This window comes from Podarcis raffonei, chromosome 2, assembly GCF_027172205.1.
Source record: "Podarcis raffonei isolate rPodRaf1 chromosome 2, rPodRaf1.pri, whole genome shotgun sequence".
Taxonomy (NCBI): Eukaryota; Metazoa; Chordata; class Lepidosauria; order Squamata; family Lacertidae; genus Podarcis; species Podarcis raffonei.
This window is the reverse complement of record NC_070603.1, coordinates 38,761,665-38,783,741: the sequence shown is the minus strand read 5'-3', so window position 1 is coordinate 38,783,741 and position 22,077 is coordinate 38,761,665. Positions and strand designations below refer to the sequence as shown.

The 22,077-nt window shown below is 40.5% G+C and overlaps 1 protein-coding gene across 3 annotated transcripts in view; it reads left to right on the top strand.

Moving 5' to 3' along the window:
* The window catches only part of GAS7 (growth arrest specific 7), a 125,705-nt gene extending 119,442 nt beyond the window's left edge, over nt 1–6,263 (top strand). For all 3 annotated transcript variants that reach the window (XM_053376080.1, XM_053376082.1, XM_053376081.1), the window contains exons 10-14: nt 1,914–2,042; nt 2,575–2,698; nt 4,454–4,533; nt 5,050–5,148; nt 5,527–6,263. In XM_053376080.1, coding sequence (XP_053232055.1) covers nt 1,914–2,042; nt 2,575–2,698; nt 4,454–4,533; nt 5,050–5,148; nt 5,527–5,640 — 546 coding nt within the window. In that variant the 3' untranslated portion in view covers nt 5,641–6,263. The remainder of the gene's footprint in view (nt 1–1,913; nt 2,043–2,574; nt 2,699–4,453; nt 4,534–5,049; nt 5,149–5,526) is intronic.
* The last annotated feature ends 15,814 nt before the right edge of the window (nt 6,264–22,077 follow it).

Genomic DNA, 22,077 nt, shown 5'->3' with positions numbered 1-22,077 from the left:
TAAGAAAGCACCATATGCAAACTTTAGGCATGAACCAGCCAAAGTTTTATTATTATTATTATTATTAAGTATTTTCCGTTTTCAAAAGTTTACAAATACACATCTTACTGTCTTGTACTTCCAATACAAATACATGTCAGACTTCCCTCCCCCCCCTTTTGTGGTTTCTTATTTAAATTTTTAACACTGCATTTTCCACTTTACTCCATTTTTTAATTGTTCGACAATTAATCTTAATTATACTTTTAACTGCTTAAGTTAACCCTACCAATGCACTTAGTTGCATACCATGATTTTTCAAATATTCCACAAATATTCCCCAGTCCTTAATAATAATAAAAAATTCTCTTGGTTTCTTAGCACACCCGTTAATTTTGCCATTTCGGCGTAATCCATCAGTATAGTCAGCCACTCTTCCTTAGTTGGAACAGCATCCTCTTTCCATATCTGGGCAAATACCATTCTTGAACCAGCCAAAGTTGATCTTTTTCAAGTCCTATGAGTCAAGTCCATGGGAGAGATTAAAGCATTAAAATAGTGAAATCTGAAAGCTTTTATCATTGAATTGCACTTCCGATTAAAAATAATAAACAGCCTTATTCAAAGGTTAGCAGCTTAGAAATAAGCAGAAAAATAGGTTAGCACATTGTGGAATTATCACTTAATTGGGTGCATGTCCTCTGATAGAGACAAGTTCTGCAGATAACTTTTTTCCATTTTCATCTGATAAATTTGCCAGTTTCCTTGGAAACACAATGCTCAAGGCTGCAAGCTCAGTTAATGTGGGTGGAGTTTGGTGTATGAGTTGTGTGATTACTGCATAATATGTGTGCTGGGGGCGGTATTCAGTCTGAAAATCTGGGATGGGTAGAAATTAACTACCTTCAATGCTATCACAGCACTGCTTTAGAAAGAAAACTATTAGTTCAAGTTACCTTTTTTCATCAGTCTGTGCCTGGAAGGAATCCACAGCAGTCCCAAGACTATTGATTCAGCTGAATAACTGCCCTTCTCATGATTAAGTTGTTAAGAGATTAGACAGCAGACAAATTTTGCCTGCTTCATGGTTTCAATTGTTGCAGACATGTTGAAATATACACTGAGTCAGTGTTTGGCTGGTTATGTAGTACACATGCATCTAAGTCATGACTTGGGGTGGAAATGTCCTTCCCCTGATTGCCTTTTTCGTTCCTGCAGTTGGTTCAGACAGAATAGGTCTGCTTTGCAGACAGTACTGATGTTGTTGTGTTTGAGAGCCAAAACAGATGTGACCGGGAAATCCATGGTCAGATCTCCAGCTCTTTTCTCTCTGTTAAATTGGGATGTGCAGCATTTTGACTGGCACACCGTTGCTGAGGGGAAGGCTATTTAACACCTTATTTTTTGAACACCCATTCCCCACCCACACCCCGCCTGCACTTGCTAGTCCTGTTGGGGGAAATACACTACTGTTACAAGCATCTGTCTTTTTCTCTGAGGGGGGATAATAGCAGTTTCAAGGAGGAGATTTCAATCAGGAATACAGAACTTGGAGACAGGGCTAAAAATACTTTCTCCCCCGGTGCTGTTACTATTCCAATTGATGTCTGAAGTATAGTGCTCCTGGCATCCTGGAATCACCAGATGCTGCGGATAAGAAAATATTTTTAATTGTAATTGGGGTTTTTTATAAATTGTTCCATTATGGATGTATTTGCCAGCATGGACTCCTACAGAAGGATGGGTGGGATTTAACTTGAATGAATGAATAAATAAATAAACAAATAAATAAAAATAGAGTGTGTCACCCACACTACGCAAACTGGAAATTTCCTATGCCATACACCTTGAAAAAATTATGGCCAAAATAGAGGTGTATCAATTATCAGCCATTAGTCCTTCCTCAACCAAATTTCCCTTGCCCTTTGTTTCAGCTCCAGGCAGAGGTGGAGAAACCCCTTCTCAACTTCCGAGAAAACTTCAAGAAAGACATGAAGAAGTATGACCACCACATTGCTGATCTGAGGAAGCAGCTGGTTAGCCGGTATGCATCCGTGGAAAAGGTAAGCCAAAGCAGTCAGATGAGTTCATTTGAGGGGGTCAGTGGGCTGCCTGAAGGTTAGGGATAACTTGGCAATGCCACCTTCAGAAACAGACGACGATAGCTTATGTTTCTTCCCCGGCCAAATCTATTTTGGTTTGAAGAAACAAGTGCATGTAGTTCATGCTTCAACTTTTTAGCGTGCCCTATATTAAGCCAAAGTAGCTGACTTCTCAGACGAACATAGTGTAGATATTAATATTATTAAATGTTGTTTGCTCCAGCGTTCCTAATAATTTAATAGTTGCCACATCTGAAGAACTACTCTGAAGAGCACCTTTAATCTTTTCTGTGGTGCTAAAACTATCATACAGAAGAGGAAGAATCTCTGTGTCTCATAGTTCATGTTCCAGGTTCACGGCCTCCAACAAGGGCATATGTTCCATATTGCAGTGATTAATTCTGAAAGAGGGGAGGGATATGAAAAAGAGGAGGTAAATGGGTATTATTTTTCTGCTGAGGAGGATTTCATGGTCATTTCTTTTTGTTTCAAGGCCCGAAAAGCATTATCGGAGAGGCAAAAGGATTTAGAGATGAAAACACAGCAGTTGGAGATAAAACTCAGCAACAAGACAGAAGAGGAAATTAAGAAGGCTAGGCGGAAGTCCACCCAAGCTGGTGAGTGAGGATAACGTGTGTTAAGAAGGCAGGGAACAGTGGTGTAAAAAGAAAGTTAGGTGGAACAAAGTCCCTGCTGTTTTAGCTTAGGAGAAAACTTAAGTTTGGGAAGCACTATTTTGTGAGAGGATAAAGAGAGCACAAATGCTGACTGCCTCACTCCACTTCCCCAATGTGATGCCCTCCAGATGTTGTTGGACTACAACTTCCATCGGTCCTAGCCAGCATGGCTAATAGCCAAGGATGATAACAGTTGTGCTCCAACAGCATCTGATGGACACCAGGTTGAGGAAGGCTGACTAACTCCCTGAATGTTAAGATCAGGGCTGAATTCATAACAGTTCCTTCCTTCTGGTTAGATTGCAAATATTTACTACAGACATCCCAAGGTTTAGGTGCTATTGATAAGTTCCAGGATTTAGCTTCTTTCCCCCCACAGAGGACCACTGTTACTTACATCTGAAAGACAAGAGGAGGGAATGTATGTAGAGCAATTAAGGAAAAGTGACCAATTATGGAGGTCTTTGTAATGCTGGAAGAGTCAGACAAGAGTTTAGTATATCAAATTGTCAACACTCCTTGAAGCTGGTTAGTTCAGTGATGTGACTTTCTGTGATTAAATTTGTCCATTTCCTCTCTGTTTCCTTGTATTTATGTTAAATATGTGACTAGCACAAAGTAGTGCTGGAGGTGCTCTCTACATTCAACACTTCGTGATTCCATGTAAATTGCATTTTATAAAATACATACTCTCTGATTTGTACACTAGATGGCAGGAGAGATATTCACTACTACTTGACTCAAAAACCTTGCTTAAAAAAATCATATGATTTAAAAACAGCATTAGCCTGGATCTGCTCCTGCATGTGTTATGCTTGAAAACAATATTTGAGGTTTCAGGTAGTAGCAGCATTAGAATGATCCATGCTGAAACTGATAAGAGGAGCAGCTTTTCCTGCTGCTTACCAGCATGCTGCAACGTGAGGGTAGCAGTGAGGGTTAGGCTGGGGCGCTTGATTGGCTCTACTCATATGACATCACTGCTCCCTGCTGCACCTCTGCACCATTCTGGTACATGGAAGCAATTCTGCTGTGAGGAGATCAGGTATATGGTTCCTCTTGTCCCCCCCGGACAGCTACTCCTGGCCAGTAAAGAGAGTTTAACAAAGGGAAGCCATAAAACAAGCATGGATTGCCCATTTGACATAGCAAATAAATATCCAAGGCTTGGGGCAAAAACTCCATTTTGTTTCCTCACTGAACTGTAATTTTGTTTCTCAGTCCAATTGAAATTTCAAAAAGTGGGAAACAATATTTTCCCCTTTGTTCCATGACACAGTTTCTGAATATTTTCATGACTCTTGGCCTCTGTGGCCAGGGAGACTTGGGGAGATTTCCTTGAAGGGAGAGGAGGACATACCTGGGAGGTAGGAAATCACTGGACTGGTTTCTTTCTCAGTGTTTGTCTTACAAAAATGCTCCATTGTGAGGCATGCTGTCCAGCTGGATGAGCCCGTGGTTTGTGTTTGACAACTGTGTTTCACTCCTATTAATAAGGATGGAGAGATCACCACTCACTTCTCTCCTAATGAGTTTGATTTAGCTACACTACATTCTCTTTGGTCTTAACACCTTGCATGTAGAAACTTGTAGATAACTGCACTTTCACTTCTAAGTAACCTTTAGGGCGAGTGAGTGGGCCTGCAAAAAAAAAAAAGTTACTCACTGTTCTTTGCTTTGCTTTGTGTGTTGCAGGAGATGACCTCATGCGCTGTGTGGATCTGTATAATCAAGCCCAGTCAAAGTGGTTTGAAGAAATGGTGACCACCTCTCTGGTATGTCATGTAGGGTCTCTCCATGTTATGCTTGCAAAACTTCAGTGATAAGTGCCCATCTGGTAAACGTTATCAAAAGTTCAGCCCATGCCTGATCTTGCCACAACATTCTCAGGTCCAACTCTGGGCGGCTTCCAGCATATATAAAAACATAGCAAAACATTAAACCTTAAAAAGCTATCTTGGCAAATTCAGCATACATTGTGTATGCAACAGTTTTTCTGGTCTGTGCACTGTTACAGTGGCCCCTGCATTCTGAGAGGGCTCATTACAGAGACTATCGATTGGGTATTCATAGTAGGAGCTGTGGTAGCAGGTAAAGCCCTCATCTGCTTCAGCTCTTGTTTGATCCATGCTCTTGTTTTGGATGGATTCTTTAGAGAACAATAGTGAAGTTCTTAGTCACTAAGAAATTCTAGGTGGTTCACATAAAGCAATCTCACCTTTCATTTGATGTTCAAGTATACTGCCTTATCCCTCATCTTTTAATGAAAATCTTTTATTGTTTCCTTTCAGGAGCTTGAGAGGCTAGAGGTGGAGAGAGTGGAGATGATTCGGCAGCACCTTTGTCAATATACGCAGTTGCGGCACGAGACAGATATGTTCAACCAAAGCGTGAGTCTGCTTGGCCTTTTCTCCTTTCTGAAGCAGTATTTCAGCAGGCCCTTGTAAACCCAAGGCCTTAGAGTTGCACTGAGCCCGCCAAACTCTTGCCCTCCAGTGTAGACAATGGCATAAGTACCACAGCTGACTTGAAAAAACAAACGTTCTATTAAAACGCATTGGCCTCCTTGATGTAATATCTGTGGTCTGCTCTTCTTTCAAAATGGTACCCTTGGAATAGCTCAAGGCCTAGTTGGAAATGTTGTCTGAGCACGGTGAGGAAACAAATCTGAAGAACCGGGAGAAGGAGGTGGGGAAGTGCTAGGGGGTCTCATGAAGCATTCCCTTGTGCTCTTATGGTAACACTGCTGTTGTTTCTGTGTCTTTTAGACAGTAGAACCCGTGGATCAGTTGCTTCAGAAAGTGGATCCAGCCAAAGACAGGGAACTGTGGGTAAAAGAACACAAAACCGGTAATATCAGACCTGTGGATATGGAGATATAGACTGCTGTTACTGGTTGTAAGTGGTGGGCTCCTTGTCCCAGCCATGTTCGAGAGAGTTCTGTAAAGCCTCAGGAGTAGGGAAAAGAGAGACGTTCTGCTGTCAGCTTCCTTATATATTTATTATTGCCTGTAGGGACTATTTCTGTCATGTTTGATCATTATTTCATTTCCTGTTGTGCTTTGCCTTAAACATCGAACATTCCAGGTTTGAGAAGCCACGCTTTATACTTCCTTTCAAAAATGGGCTGTCGGCAGCCAAGCAGTTGCCGCACTCGTGATAAGCTGCAGGGGTTGTTTTCTGGTACAAAGAGAGTTTTGCTATTCAATTGTGATTGACTGTCTCATGCTACTCCCCTTGCATGATGCTCTGTTTGTACAGCAATGCTAAGACACAATATGCCTCTGCCAAACAAACGAGACTGGTGAATTTGAACACGACTCTGGAAGGAGTGAGATCTTCCTGAATATTGCCACTTAATTGTATGGAAAGGAGGGGGGGTTTGAGGAAAACGCTCCTGTCCTCCCTTTACAATTTATGAAATGGCATTCATAAAGCTAACCTACCTCACAGGGGTGTTGTGAGGATAACAGTAAAGCCTGTACAATATGTATTTTTTAACAAATCCTGACTCCCATGACTGCAGACTGCTGTTGTGAGGCCATCTGTGAAATTGTGTCTTTTTCAGTACAAAAGAAAATGAGGTAATAGGTCTGGTGACCTTATGAAAAGGTTGGTCCTTCTTTATATACCCTCTCAGGTACTCACTGACTGTAGTCCACAAGCCACTTACTCTGAATGGGTGGGATTCATCTAATAAACCTTATCAGTGGAAGCCCTGCAGGAGGGCTTCTGTTTTACAGCAGGGCTTTCCCCCCCCCTTCTCTTCCTCCTGCACCCCCCAAAATTTGGTTCTTGGGAGGCAGGAGGGCCCCCCAGAACAACACGGTGGGAGGGGGGATTGTTCCATCTGGCAAGCTGATATGCTTGTGTAGGCGGAACATTTGTAACAGCATGACAATGAATCCCACCCATGGTCTCCTTGACTTTGCCAGGGACAATTCTTGAGGAAATGTTCTGAGAATTGCACACATTTATCAGCACTCTCCAGAAGAAAAGAATGTCCTCCATAGAATAGATAATAAGGCTGCAGTGATTAGGACCCTGATGCTGTAGTCTTCAAAGAACTTTTTGAATCCTTCCCTTGAAAGATTGTAGCCAAATCGAATTAATTAAGGCATTGCTTGAGCTTTACTTTCCACCAAATAACTTACGAGTTTACAGACTATATAGATGGCAGAACTTCCTAGCTAATGTGTCTTACCTCAAACATGAGTTACCCAAAAGGTGGATTTATCCAATTGCCACAGCAACATTCAAGTGGGACCTGCTCTTTGGGGAGGATTTAACAGGCCTTTGGCTCCTGAACTCCTCCATCATGGCAGCCATTTTAAAACAAGGAATTCAGTCTGTGTTAAATCTTTTCAGAAGACCGAGTTCCATGTAGCTCCCAACATGCTGTGATAGCCAAAAATCAACACAAGTAAATTAGAAACGATTGTATAAATCCAGCCAAATATGCATTCTGAAGCTAATATTCTGAAGTCCAGCTCTTTTCGTGAATGACGATGGACCCAATTGATCCTGAGGTCCCAAATGTTGAGAATTGTTGGAGAAGAACCACGGTGTTCTTTGTCCCTCTTTTTTCTTCATTTGTCTTGCCTTGTCTTGCCTTGGTATTTATACAGAACAAATATTTCTCCTCTGAGTTTATCAGATCTCTCTTCGTTCCTCATACTGCCAAGTGTTTTGTTTGATCAGCTGCCATAAGCAAATGTGAGGAGCAGATAGCCCTTTATGTCCTTCCTGAGTATTCCAATATTCTTTTTACTGGAATGCCTAAGTCTGTACTATGACTAGATTTCTCATAATCGCTGAATAAATGTTTTTATTTTTTGAATGATGATAGGTGTTGCAGATAAGTGGAGTTCCATGAGCTCACTTTGGCCTGGGTGGGTTGAGGTGTAGGTGGGAGAGGAGACATTTGTTTTGTTTGGTGCTGTCAAGCAAACTATCCCAATAAGTTATAACACAACTTCAGCTAATTTGATCATTCTTGCGTACTCTTCCCTTGCTTTACTTCCAGTGAAATATCATTTTTCCCCCTCTTTCTGTGTAACATCAGGTTTCTAATAGGAAACACATTTCATCTTTCCCCCCCAAGAAACTGACCATCAAGGTTGCAAAAAGAACGATTTATCCTGTTGGTATGTGTGGGGAAATTGAGACTTGGACACATCCCAGCATTAAAAAGATTTCCAAGGCATCCATTCAATTCTTCTTCCTGTTTTGAAAACCAGAGTCATATTTCCATATTCTGTGCATCCTTCAACCAGCTTGCCATTGTCTGGAGCATCCCTCACTTGCCTTTTCCTGGCCTTATCACTTGTCACTGTTTAGCAGTCTGCTCCCTGCATGATATAGACCTTGTCCTCTCATTTTCCTTCACGTGCGTTCTCAGGTATCAGCCAACATAAGTGAAACTGCCCACACAAATTGTGAAAAATAACAGACCATCTCTCAAAATATATTTTAAGCCATTGCTCCATAAATACTCAACAGCACCTGACAGATTTTGTTCTCGTGTGTCTGCTGCTTTGCACCAAATAAGAATTGTCTCATTTTTCTGTGTTCTGTAGTGACCTACCCATTTATCCTCCCTCTCCATGTTTCTGGTGTCTTTCTCCTTTTTTCTTCAGAGTCTGGAGGTATCACACTGCACTCTGCTCTACCAATTTTACTTTGAGGAGCCGCCTCATTTAAAGCAAGCTCTCCCACACATTGTTAAAGATTATATACTGATTTAGAAGTCTCTTTTTATAATGTGGCAGATCTGTAAGGTAATTGGTAATGTGCTTGTGCTAGGTTTGTTTGTTTGTTTTGCTATTTTTATATACCAGATACCTTTTTCTTCAGGGCTGATACAGCCTGTTCGCACTTTAAAATTTCTGCCTTGCACCAAGTGGCACCCATTGAGTTCTAAGATTTGAGTGGCCGGTTCCATTAGGTTCAAGCCATTAGTACTACCCTCTAACATCCTCATTTCTACTTCCTTGCTCTCCTTAAAGCTCTCTTTTGCCATGTAAAGTAGATATAGGTGGCTTCAAACAGAGGAAGGGGCAAGCAGAGTGGGAGAAGGGTTTGTTGAGCCCTTTCCTTGCCCCTGATTTGCAAATCCTGAATAGACAATTAGTTGGCAAGGAACAGATTAAATGGCCTCTTTCTTTGCTCTTCTGGTTCTCTGCATAACCTGATGCAATGGATGGTTGCTTTTCATGACTTAAGAAAGCCTTTCGGGGGAAACAATCACAGCATTACGCCCAACCATTTCACCATAACCGGACAGCCATTTTATGTGTAACATGTTTCTACTCAGGCTTGTCCTCAGAAACTTTCTTTGCTGTACTGCTTTATGATTTGTGCTTCGTTCTCATCTAAACTTATGGGCTCAAAACTTAAAAGGAGAGAGCTGTTCAAATGATAATGCTCTTTTAAAAGGAGACCAACAAAAAAAGTTCAGCATGCCAATTTTGTGATGTTCTTTCTCTTTAATTGAAGCTCAAAACCTCATTGCCTCTGTTGAACTCCTGTGCCATCTCAGTGTTCTCACTGGATGTCCTTGCTTTCCGGGTGCTATTGATCACATTCCTACTATTTTTATATTTTAAAAAATGACATTTGTTATATGACTTGCAGTCATGAGATGGTTTGCAAGTGCCATTCACGCTTCAGGTCCTTCTTTTATATCAGTTCATATTTAACTTGAATTTTCATTAGATTAGCCATTCATGAACAGCCAATTTTTGTTGCATCTGTTTTCTAGCTGTTTAATCTCAATGTCATTTTAACACACAGTGCTCATGGCTTATACACTTGCCAACACTCAACAATATGAAATAAGTCCTAACTGATTTGTTCAGTTTTCCAGTTTCACATAGGAGAGTTTTATTGCTCTATGGGGATGTCTTTCTAACATCTCCAGTTTCTTTTCTGGAAAAGGTGTGTTCTAAGAGATAATCAGCTTAAAATAAAATAAACACTCCTAAGCACAGTTTGGGGACTTAACAAATCTGCAAGCCATCAGGCAGTTAGTATAACAGGAACTCTGAGCATATCCAGATGCAAATCTGTGTTTTTCAGTACAAAAGAAAATGAGGTAATAGGTCTGGTGACCTTACGAAAGGCTTGGTTCTTTTTTATATACCCTCTCAGGTACTCACTGACTGTAGTCCACAAGCCACTTACTCTGAATGGGTGGGATTCATTTAATAAACCCTGTCAGTAGAAGCCCTGCCTTTACAGCAGGGCTTCCCCCCATCTCCTCCTCCTGCACCCCCAAAATTTGGTTCTTGGGAGGCAGGAGGGCCCCCCAGAACAACACGGTGGGAGCGGGGATTGTTCCAACTGGCAAGCTGATCTGGAAATCCTTGATCTGATGGGATGCTGTAATTGAATACAGCCCAGTAAGTTAAAAGATGATCCATAGTTTATGAATAAAACCTAAGCACAGTGCTTGTCTTCCATGCCAGACATCCTTGTGTAGCCATCTGCTGCTGCTATATTTCACACACACACACCCTTTGTTCTGCTGGGGCACCTGTCTCTTCATAATTGTTGTAGACTCTCATTGACTTTATTCAGGGACATACCAGTTTTGTATGCCACCTGTTCCTAAGACATAGCTTTACTCTCGCTGCTAGATGTAATCTTTTACAGAACAAATCTATGCATTTACTCAGAAGTCAGCCCTTTGTAAAGTAGGGCTTACTCCATAGTATTATTGTTTTATTAAGGTTGCAATGTTTTCATAAACACAAGGCCTCCTAAGCAAGACCTGCTAAATCCCTGCTTCAATGCCTGCCCTGGTGTTTTTAGGCATTCAGGACTATTCCGTATGCTTTCAGAGTATATCGTCCATAAGCTCAATTTTGTGAACTGTGGAGAAGCTCAAGTTCTCTACAGTCATCCTTCTATTTTTGATTTCCCCACCCCCTTCCCTCCCCTACAGCAGGGATGAAGTCACTATTAAAATTCTGAATTCCTTCTCATACATCTGTTGTTCTGTTGTGTACTTTTTCCTACATCCAGTTCAGAATTTTGCCAGCTGCCCTGCCTCTGTATAGTGTGAAATGGGAAGGGAAAGCAAATTTTTCTGCTATTTTCTGTCACAGACAATGCAGGCTTGTTCTAGGCTTTGCTTAGCAATGCTACTTGGGCTGCCTTCACAGCTGCATTCTGATCCAGTGTTCCATTATTAGCCAGGCTCTGATGTGAAAACAGCACAGAAGTGCCATCGTAAGGATGGCTATGAGCACAAAAGGGCTTACATTTCCATCTTTAAAAGGTGGGAGTAGGGGGAAATGTGACAGGTGAGCATAAGGGCACGAGCCTGAGAATACAAGGACGAAAGAACATCTGATGAAATGAGCAGGCAACCATTTTGAAAGGAGCGGGGGGGGGGCAAAATGATTCTTAAAACTTCGTGTAGATTTAGCTTGCACAGCTACATGGCATGATACTGATAACTGATCTAAGTTTGTTTGGCAGTTGCTGATCGTAAGCTCCCTTTTGATCCCCCCCCTTTTTTTTGCTTACAAATTAATTCAGCAGACCTATAGAATTTAGAGGCTGACTAGGCTATTACTATACGATACAGTGGGGCATAGGGAAGTGTAGCACAGATGTATCCATGATGCCCCAGATTTGTTATCAAGCAGAGAAATAACAAAATACGCATCTTGCAAGGATTTTCACCCCCATAGCTGCAACAACAGTTGTGGAGGTGGGATCAAGCATCTAAAATAATCCCTCATTGGGAAGTGTTGAGTAGGAAGCTTCTACACATGGTACATATTTCCATTAGAAACTAATAGTGATTTCGTTGTGCTAGTTTAAAAGTGATATCTTCTTCCAAAGAGTCCTGGAAAATATAGTTGGGTGAAATTATGGCGAATTCTCTGTTAGAGCTATATCTAGTCGTCACCTCAGAAGTACAGTTCCCAGGCTTACCTAGGAAGAGCAAATGACGACTGTCAGAGAGGGTGAAATCGGTAGTGCAGATATGGCTTTGATTTAGGAGTGTCAGTACTTGTGTATATAATGTGGATAAAGATATGTGAATAGTGTAAATAAGTAGACTTTGTCCAGTCCAATACCTTGAGCTCAGTATGTCTCCAACAGTGAACATTCGTTGGTTGCATGAACTCGGAACTGATTGTGCTCTATCAGTACTTGCACCAAAGGTGTTGTCTCTCAGATCCTGTCCGTAAATCACAATACCTAGTAACTAAGATGTGTTACAGTGGATTTTTTTTTAACCTCAAAGGCATAGCATGCAGTTGCATTTGGCAGGCAAAAACTTAAAAGGTTCCCAGCAATTTGACTAGTGTACACGCTCACATTTAGCATTATGTAACCATACACTGTGCCTGGAGGTGGCACTGCATGTATTTTACATTTTGCTGATCTTGCATGGGGTTCTCCTGCTTGACTTTTGTGTGACTCTTGTTTCCTTCACTTTTCGTATAAGCAAGTCAACCAATGTGTTTGTAGAACTAATGGTTGTGTACGTCTGTTAAGGTGATGTTTTGAGAATCTTGCGGCCTTTGTTCATTGCGGAGCAAGACAATAGTTCTTTTATCCCATAATTGGTATGAAACAAAGAACACTGCACCCCAAAACTTGACATTCCCATATGACTGGGACTTCAACCTACATGGCAGTGAGTCTTCCTGATGTAAAGTTTGATGTGCATTCATTCTGTGCCCACTCATACATGCTTCAGAATACTTCGCTGTGGTCTAATTTCAGACAACAATTTTTGTCAGATTTCCAAGTTGGGGTTTTGTCCCTAAGCCTCCTGAAAACCCTCCACCTGCTATCAGGATTGGTACAGATACTTTTTGAAAAAGTTGATTTAGGTAACTACAATTTTTTTTTAAGTGCTTGGAAATTTACTTTACAGCAAGCCTGTCTTGAGCCTCTGCTGTGTATTCTGCATAATTCATTGTGATATGGTGGCTCCTTTCTATGATATGTTCTCTGCTCAGCTGTCTTGGTTTGTTTATGGTGTGATCCAGAAAACCAATGGATCTTGCCGATACTTTCTTAGTCCTTATGCACTCCACGGTGCCAAATACTGTTGAAATCTAGCTAAATGCTCTTATTCTAACGTTTGGACCATGTAAAAATAAAAAAATAAGAAGAACCTTATTTGGAGGGGTGGCAGCAGGAAGGCCAATGTTTTGGAAGCATAGAGAATTGGAAATGAATAGAAAATTCCCCCCCCAACTTATATTAAGTTGAAATATCTTGGATAAGATTGGTTTTAATCTAGAAGGGATGTAAAGAACAGACATATTTTCAGTTGTGTTCAAATACTCAATCTGGGATATTTTTTGGGTGTGTGTGTGTGTTATTTTCCTTTGCTGCTCTTATCACAAGCAAACTCCAGCAAGATCTTGCTGTAAGTCTAAAGCACAACCGGTTTGGGCATTTTGAATAAACAACAGCAAAATAATATTTTAGAGATTACAAATCCACCTCAGATTATTAGATTTTACAGTTCTGAGCTCATAGTCCACTCTTAATATAGTCCACTTTTAATATAGAATTTTTTACAGTATTAATGCTAGTAGAAAATCACATAACACTCCTTGAAAAAGTGGTGCGGGGCCTTTTTTGCCCTAGATTGTGCCAAGTTTTGAGCGAGTGCCCAGTAACATTTAAGCAGACCGATTCCAAGTTTGGCAGCATTCGTTTCAAACCGATGTTCTTCTCTAGTGTTTCTGTTACATAAGCATTGCAAGTGAAGAGGATGCTTTTAATGGAAATTGTAATGAACCTTTTGGATGTTTGGGGTTTGTAGACAGTAGTAATTTCACTCTGTCAATATTTTTAAATCGGTTGACCCTAATGTGCATTGAATACGGTTAGCAGAAAAACTCAAGACTAACTTCAGTGTTTGAGTACCCAATTCATCATGTCTATGTAGTAGCAATAATGTTTATTGCAGAGCAAGGAAGTGAAGGTGGCTACAATCTAATGAATAGCAAAGTGAATTGGTTGCAATCAATGGAGCTTGCAGTTTATGCATGTTTACTCAGAAGGAAGTTTTCCCAAGATATGTGCATAGGATTGCAGCCTTAAACATCCTTAACTGTGATTGTTGACTTTGATTTCTGGCAAATATATCCTTGTGTTCCTTTCCAAAATTGGTGTACACTGAAATTTCTGTTACCTGTATTTGCTTGTCTATTTTCCCAGTGAATCTGAATTCACTGTGTGTCTCCCATGTCAGAGTAGCCTTATGAAAGCAACACTCCCTGTGTTTCCAAACACTGTAGGCTTATCACAGGCTATATGGATAAGCAAATTCACAATGTATTTCTTTTTACCATCCATGAGTAAATTGAAAGTGCACAATTCAGTTTTGCAGATATAATAGATTTGGAGGGCAGATCTGGCCAGCAACTAGCTCTCCCCAAAACAGTTTTTTTTAAAAAAGAGATTTTTAAAAATGGCATTGCTTATCTCGTCTTTTTATCCTGTACCTTTTACTAAACACTTTCTAAATTTTTACAGTCAAATGTGTCCTCTACCAGCAGTAATGGCTTTGAACTTTGTAATAATACTTAGCTGCAGATTTTTGGGCTGACTAGACATTTAAAAACTTAATTCTACTGTAAGCTCTGTGTATCAATAACAGCAGTGAGCCTTTAATCATTGTGAAAACTGTTAATGTGGCTTTTTTGTCCCATGCAATTGTATGACTAAAACACTGCAGCTGAAGAGGTAAATAAATACTCGTTAAAATTTAAGGGCCTTGTTGTCAGTTCAGGTATGTCTCCTAAATGTTAATATCACTGGAGTTGCACTGATTTACCCCATTTACAGATCTAGCCCTTAAATGTTGAAGGTATTTGCTATACATTTTCCCCCGTCTTATGTACAAACATTTCCATAAACTTTGTACTTTCCTCTATTTTAGCAAGTTTGTATTATGCACTTGAAAAGCTTTGTCTCATCTCATGTAAAATAAACTGTACAGTCCATTAAATGCTGTGTTACTGAACTGTTATTTTCACTAATAAGCAGCAGGATTTCTGTGACCACACTCGAATTAATCCACATGATTATGTACATGCGTACATCAGTACATAGAAAAGGATTAACATGCATCGGGGTGCAAGGAGGCAGAATTTCAATGAATAGGAACAGGCTCACCCTCTTGGACCCTATTGAGTCAATTGCTGTAACGATACCCCTTAACCATCTTCCGTGGTGACACTGCAACACAGCAGAAACCATGCTATCAGCTCCTTTTTTTCTGTTACGCTGACCCAGTGGTGTCACAAAATAAGATGTTGAGGTCATAGAATCATAGAGTTGCAGAGTTGGAAGGAACCTAAAGGCAGGCTTTATTTCACTCAGGTCCCCAATATGTCAGTGCAGGAATCACAGCTAAAGAATCCCTGTCAAATGGCCATCCAACTTCGGTTAAAAAAGACCTCCAAGGAAAGACAGCCATTGGTCTGAAATCTCTGGCACCTTAAAAAGTGACTGCTGTTTCCTTGCGAAGGCATCTTGGTTCATCAAAACTTGACCCTGCCTACAATGCTCCAAGGGGAGGCGCCACCCCAGCGTTGAGAACTATTGTACAGAAAACTCAGAAAACAGAAATCCACTGTAAACAAAACTTCCTTTTCCTCTCACATAGAAACATGTTTCAGTGTCATTTCGCATTACAGTGTCATCTGCAAAACCCACCTATACTTGATGTACACATTGTCTAGTAGTTCATCTATATTTTGGATATTTTAATAGGTACTCCATAGACCCACCTGCTTAACAATGTGTTGGGGTTTCTTCAGGTGGTGGTGGGGTGAATAAAAACTGCAACCAGCCCTGTGAGTAGGTTTTAACTAGCAGCAGTTTCTAGAGCAGCCTGGAAGGCAAGGGCTGGCTGAGCAGAGGGTATTCTTGTTCTGCTTTACCTCAGAAGTTCTTAAGGGTAGATTGTTGCCTCAGACATGAGTTGTTACTCATAGAAACAGTGGTATTCACTGGTCTGGTGGAAAGCATGGAGACCGACAGTAAGTGGAACCAGAGCCAATGACCAGTAGAGTCATCATATTCTAGTTTTGCCACCGTCTGCCCCCCTGCTGAGGTTTACAGGGAATGACATTTCTCAGACTGGGTTGTTTTTGTTTTTATTATGTATTTTGTGTTTTCATATCCTGTTTTTATGTTGCAACCACTATGAGACCTGCAGGTATAGGACAGTATACAAATTTTAATAATAATAACAATAATAATAATAATAACAAGGCAGCAAATCAGTAAAGAACACAGGAGCTGTGCTTCTGTAGAGTATTATCTTGAAATTAAATGGATTATGAAGTTGCAGTAAGAAAAGGATGTAAGGTAAGCTGAAGTCTCTCTCTCTCTCTCTCTCTCTCTCTCTCTCTCTCTCTGTGTGTGTGTGTGTGTGTCTGTGCACACGAGACTTCCTCCAGCTTACAGCCAATTATTCCAAACTGGCAATTCTGAAGTAAATTCCTTAGCGGCCTCTGCGTTTTGTCAAATATTCTCTCAAACAGAGAGTCTGAAGAAGGAGTCTTCTGCCCTTCAAAAACTGGGAGTAATTGCTCTTCCGATTATTATATTTGCTGAGGGGATTGGTACCCTGACAGTGAGTTTCTTACCCGGTGGCTTCATTGTCTGTTACAATTCACAGTGTCAGTTGGGGGCCATCATGTAGTGACCACGATTCACATTAAATAGTGTTCAACAGCAGGGGACGGAGAACTCATTTTGCAATGGCCAAGACTCATGTGGTGAATTCTAATTGAGGATATGGCTGGGTAGGAGACATTTACTAGGGGAAGACTGGTCCCTAAGGTGCAGAAAGCCATCCACAGCTTCCTGATAGGATTTGCTATTAAACTGCTCAGCTAAAAACGCAGGATGACAAAGAGCAGCTTAATTTGCCACACTGGAACTGGGACGGTTGAAGGTCAGTCACAGATACTGATTTAGAACTAGACTCCAGAGTATAGGCTGGCGGGGGTGGGGTGGGGACAAGTGGGGCACTGGCCCATGGTTCAAACTTTCTGAGGAGCCCAGTGACCCACTGGCTGCTTCTAGGACCCCAGGCAATTGTACATAGAGCTGCTGCTACATCAGAGCAACCAGCAAACATTTGCTACACAGATGTTTCCAGAAACTTCCAGTAACCTGAGGTAAATAATTTTAGCAATTGCAATATTGGGTTGCTCTGCTTCTCTTCTGAGTGTTACAAAGGAGAATTCAAAACATGTCTAAAGTATTACTCTTCTGCATTCATGTTCTCCAGTTTGAATCATCCTCGATATACGGCATTACTAGAAGTAATTACAAATTCTCTTCTCACCCTCACCAGTACTGAGTAAAACCTTCTTTCATTTACTGTTGTACACTGGAACAGCTTTTATATTTCTTTAAAAACAGCCCTTTCAGTATGTTTATACCAAAGTTGCAGATTCCTGTGGAATTAGACAACACTTGTTTCTGTTTGTAATAATTTTACTTTTTCCATGCATGTCATTTAAGGTATGCACTTCTAACTTCAGTTTGACTATTTGTGCCCTGTTTTCTAACTTTGCAAACCAAATGCTCCATCTTCTGAAGATTCAGTATAAATTGTAACTCTGTTTACAGATCCATGACTTGATTTTGGCATTAGAGATAAATTATGCCTCTTACTTTTAAGGAATTGTTTGTGGAAGGATGCCTAAATTACTCCTTCTAGTATAATTTGTTTACTTGTTTGGCCTTGGTGACCTCATGTTGATTGTAGCAGCCTCATAGCAATGATAGACTTGAGGTGCCAAAAACATCCTAGAGACTATGTCCCAGTCAAAGATAAAATACTATGTCCCTTCAGATGCAGCCACATGGTCCAGGCTGGTTCATATGAGGAGATCCCTGAGGTTACATAGAGCACAAAATGAGTCAATTTTCAGTTTTATGTGCTGATTTTTTATCTTTGCAGTCTGAATTAATCAAACTAGGCAGTAAAAGTCATCAGACTCTGTTGGTATCTGCTTAGAAGATTGTTGATTACTACAATCAAGTAGAACTTTTTAAAAAATGTGAATATGGTTTGCAAAATGTTATCTTGGTTCCTGAGCCATCAATTGGCTCTGGGAAATTTTCAAATCCTGAATTTGTACAAAATTTAGAATTTGTGTGATATTTCAGTTTTATGCAGGAATTATCTTTTATTTTACAGCACTTTGTTTTGCAAGTGTTTTTACACTTAATAATACAAATAACAATAATAAATAGTTTTCTGAAGTACCGGTAATATGTTGCATGGGAAAGCTTTTACCTTAGGTATCATATTTGGTATCTTTGATGGCTTTACTTATGGATTCAGTTGTTATGTCACTTGGCCTGCCATGGAAGTCCTTTTTGGTGGTATCCTATGATAGCATATGCTCTTGGAAGAGTTACATACATCATAGAAAGGCACCAGAGTTGGGTGGATCTGGGGCTGTAAAATGGGCTGCATTCCATAAGACCATGGTACTGTTTCATAAAGGTCATTGTGTGAAGACCTGTATGACACAGTATATGGCACTTCATGCAGTTTTCTATAAAGAAGTCACTTCCATGTGGGAAATTCATCTTTTGTGAAGTCTTGCAGGTGATATGCAAAGCAAATAAAATCAAGGTTGTCCCCCCCCCTTTATTATTCTTGCTCTGAGTAGTAAAGAGCAATTTTAAAGACCTAAAGTGTTCTTGGTGCAAATTGTATCTAGTCCATGAGTCAGAGTAAAGAGGACACCCTAAAATACATAGAATGCAAAATGAGGCTGTTATGTGCTGGTTTTGTACCTGTTTCCTTAAAGGATATATCTGCTATGGGATGATATAAAGAAAAATGAGTGCACCATTTTATTTTCTTGAAAAATGAATGAGATGGATGGTTGTTTGATTTGGATAGGTGGAGCCCTCGCTCTAACAAGATAAACATCATCAGTCTAGTTCATGGATAAATAACAGCAGTTTCGAAGATTAAAACTGCTGATTTATACAGTTGCAGTTTTTTTCTATCGTACAGTCTGCAATCAGTTGAAGTAGCCCAAAATATTATTTTCACCTGGCCTCTTGGATTTGATTATATAAGGTCACTTGATTTCCCAACTCCAACCCCTCCCAATAAACAGGGAAAGATTACAGATGCATGAGAAAGCAAAAATGCAGCTTGCCAGAGAGTCTAACAGCTTCTGCTAAAGTAGCAGTGTGGAACTTGTGACCCTCTGCAGATTGTTGGACTTCAACCCCAGTCCCTATGGAATCAGCACAATCATCTATCTAGTACAGCAGGAGCAGGGGATCTGCCTCCCCCCTATAGTGGCTGCAGCTGATGAGAGTTGGAAGATACCCATTTTCTGACTCCCATATTACAGCACCTGTTTCACTCTGTGACCAAGCAGATGCCTCCCTCAGGCCCACAACACACACACACACACACACACGAGAGAGAGAGAGAGAGAGAGAGAGAGAGAGAGAGAGAGAGAGAGTTGCCTTCCTCACCCGAGAGAGAGAGAGAGAGTTGCCTTCCTCCCCCAACAACTAGCATTTTATGACATGCCGCAGTGCTGCTGAAGATGGATGTTCCACTTAGCCAGCATGACTGTCAGACATTGATAGCCTTGGTCTCTGTGAATTTGTCTAATCTCTTTTAAAGCCATCTAAGCTGCTTGCCATCCCATCTCATAGCAGTGAACACCATAGATGAACTTTACATTGTGTACTTCCTTTTGCTTGTCTTGATTTTTTTGCTAATCAATTTTATTGTGTCAGCTCATTTTACCCATCTTTGAAACCTGTTTGCATTAAATCTTATTTGCCTCCTGCCCCTACATTTACCTAGTTTGGAAAGTCCCTCTTGGAGCCTTTTGTAGTCTGCTTTGGTTTCCCCCATCCTGAATAATTTGATGTCATCCTTAACTTTCTCCCTAGTCATCACAGACTTGTTTATGAGCAAACTGAATAGCACCAGATAGGGGCACCTGAGGGGCAGCAGCAGGCTCGCCAGCAGCAGCCGATCCCACATTGATCTTTATTTCCCCCTTGTTCCTGATGTAGATCTGCAATCGCCCCTTCTTCCAAGGAGGGACGCCATTTTGGGTTTTGCCTCAGGTACCAAAAAGTATTGGGCTGGCCCTGCCAGATGCAGTACTGATAATCAGCTATTGTTTTCTTGCCTTCATTGAGAACTGTCCCCCTGCTCCTGCCTTCCATTCTTTAGCCAATTACTAACCCATAAGAAGCCTCATACTTTTATTCTATGACCACTAAGCTTACTGAGGAGCCTTGATGAGAGACATTGTTGGAGCTTGTTGGAGGTTCAAAATAATACACTTTCCCTTTATCCCATCACTCACATATTCTATATTCTAATCAGACTGGCACGGTTTTGTCAGTTTCCTTTTCATCTTCTGCATCTGCTGTCTACTTTTCAAATAATGATCTCCCTTTCAAAAAAATTCCACATGTTTTAATTTATACGTTGATTTGACAATTCAGACAGAAAACCCCTCTAATCAGACCTGTGAGGTCAGTGACCCTGAGTCCAGTTCTCGTATTACTCCCTTCTATGGATTATGTTTCAATATTCTACAAGATAATAATCTGGTGCTTCAGCCTGTAACTGAATAGCTAAACCCTTCTAATGCCATTTTATTACTTTTCCTAAAGGTGGGCAACTGTCTCACCTCTACCTCCACAGTTTCCAAAACCCCACACAAAATACCTCCAAACACAATGCCTGGAGGCATTGTTTACTTTTAAAGTCCCTGTTGGTTTTTGTTATGTAAAATAAAATGGTAAAAAGTGTATATAAGAGGCTGTGAAGATAAAATATTTTTTATATATATTTGCAAGAACTATCTTCTAACAAAAATAAGTAACTTGCATCAGAATCCGTAATAGAAGAATGGGCAGTAGCCAATATAACACCAATTTTTCAAAAGGTTTCCAGGAAATTTAAAGCTCTTAGCTTACATCTGTTTGAGGGAAACTGGTGGAAAGCATGATTCAATATAAAATCATCAAGCATATAGAATAGGAAGTCCCGCTGAAGAAGAATCAACATGGCCTCTCCAAAGTAAGTCCTGTCTCACAAACCTTTTAAAGTTCTTCAAGATTTTGGTATATTTATACAAGTGCCTGGTATAAATTGTGCACTTAAGACTTTTAAAAAGCTTTTAGTAAAGTTCCTCTCACCAAAGATTCCTTAATAAGCTTAGCAGTCATGATTAGTTTGAAGAGAGCTAAACCATCGGGCCAGGTTAGTACAACGCCACATCAAGTCATTAGCATGGTGCATTAGCAAAATGAGCAGAGAGGAGCAAAGTGGTTGCAATCTCTTTTCTGGGAGACGTCACGCTTGCACATTCGTACTAAACCATGACTTGGCTTAATGTAACATATGAACCAGGCCTAAATCCGTAAGATTGTTTTGAAGTCATAAACTTTGATACCTGATAAAGAACTTGGCATTCAACTTTCATTTTTAAAAAATAAAGTTTCCACCCCTTGGATGAACGGAAAAACTTTCTTGGTTTCAATGTTTTCATCTTAACATAAGAATTGATTCCATCTTTACCTATTCTGTCTCTCTCAGGTGATAATTAAAGCGCATTGCAACCTTCATGTCTACACAGAGTCATAAGTAATAGTCCATTGGGTAATATTACTGTCTGCCTATTTAGTGTGTTCTTACAAAAGCTGTGTGCCAGAGGGCTTTGCGTACAAACCACTCATTCCCTCCTAGAGTAAAAGGAAAAGTTTTGCTTATTATCTGGGGAGTTGTCTGACCAGCATAATGATATGGAACAGGGACGTGCTGGGCATTCTCCAACTTCCTTTGTGTAAACATTAATTCAGCACGTCAACAGAGCGATGAATCCCAGAGTGCTCAGGCTGGTCTCAGAGGAACTGATGTTTTCTAGCATGTAGGCTGCATAAGTGTAAGTGCAATTATATGGAAATAAGTTCCATTAATTTCAGTAGGCTCTGAGTATAACTTTCCCTGGATTGCATCCAGCAGTGTTTGTAACTGGGTGGCCATTTTAGGTTCATCTCATTCAATGACACAGTGTTATTCCCTACCAAGACCTGGTCCTTGTTAGAGACTAGGAAAGAACTGCAGGAGCCATTAAAGACAGGAAGACAGGTTAAGCCAGCTGAAATTTTGTTTTAAAAAGAGCTAAAGAGCCATAAAGGGCAGGGTCTTTGTGTCAATGGAATCCTACAAAACATTTGAAAACATAGAACATCTTACGAGGAAATAATAGCAACCCTCATGCAAGAAGTCTGGATAC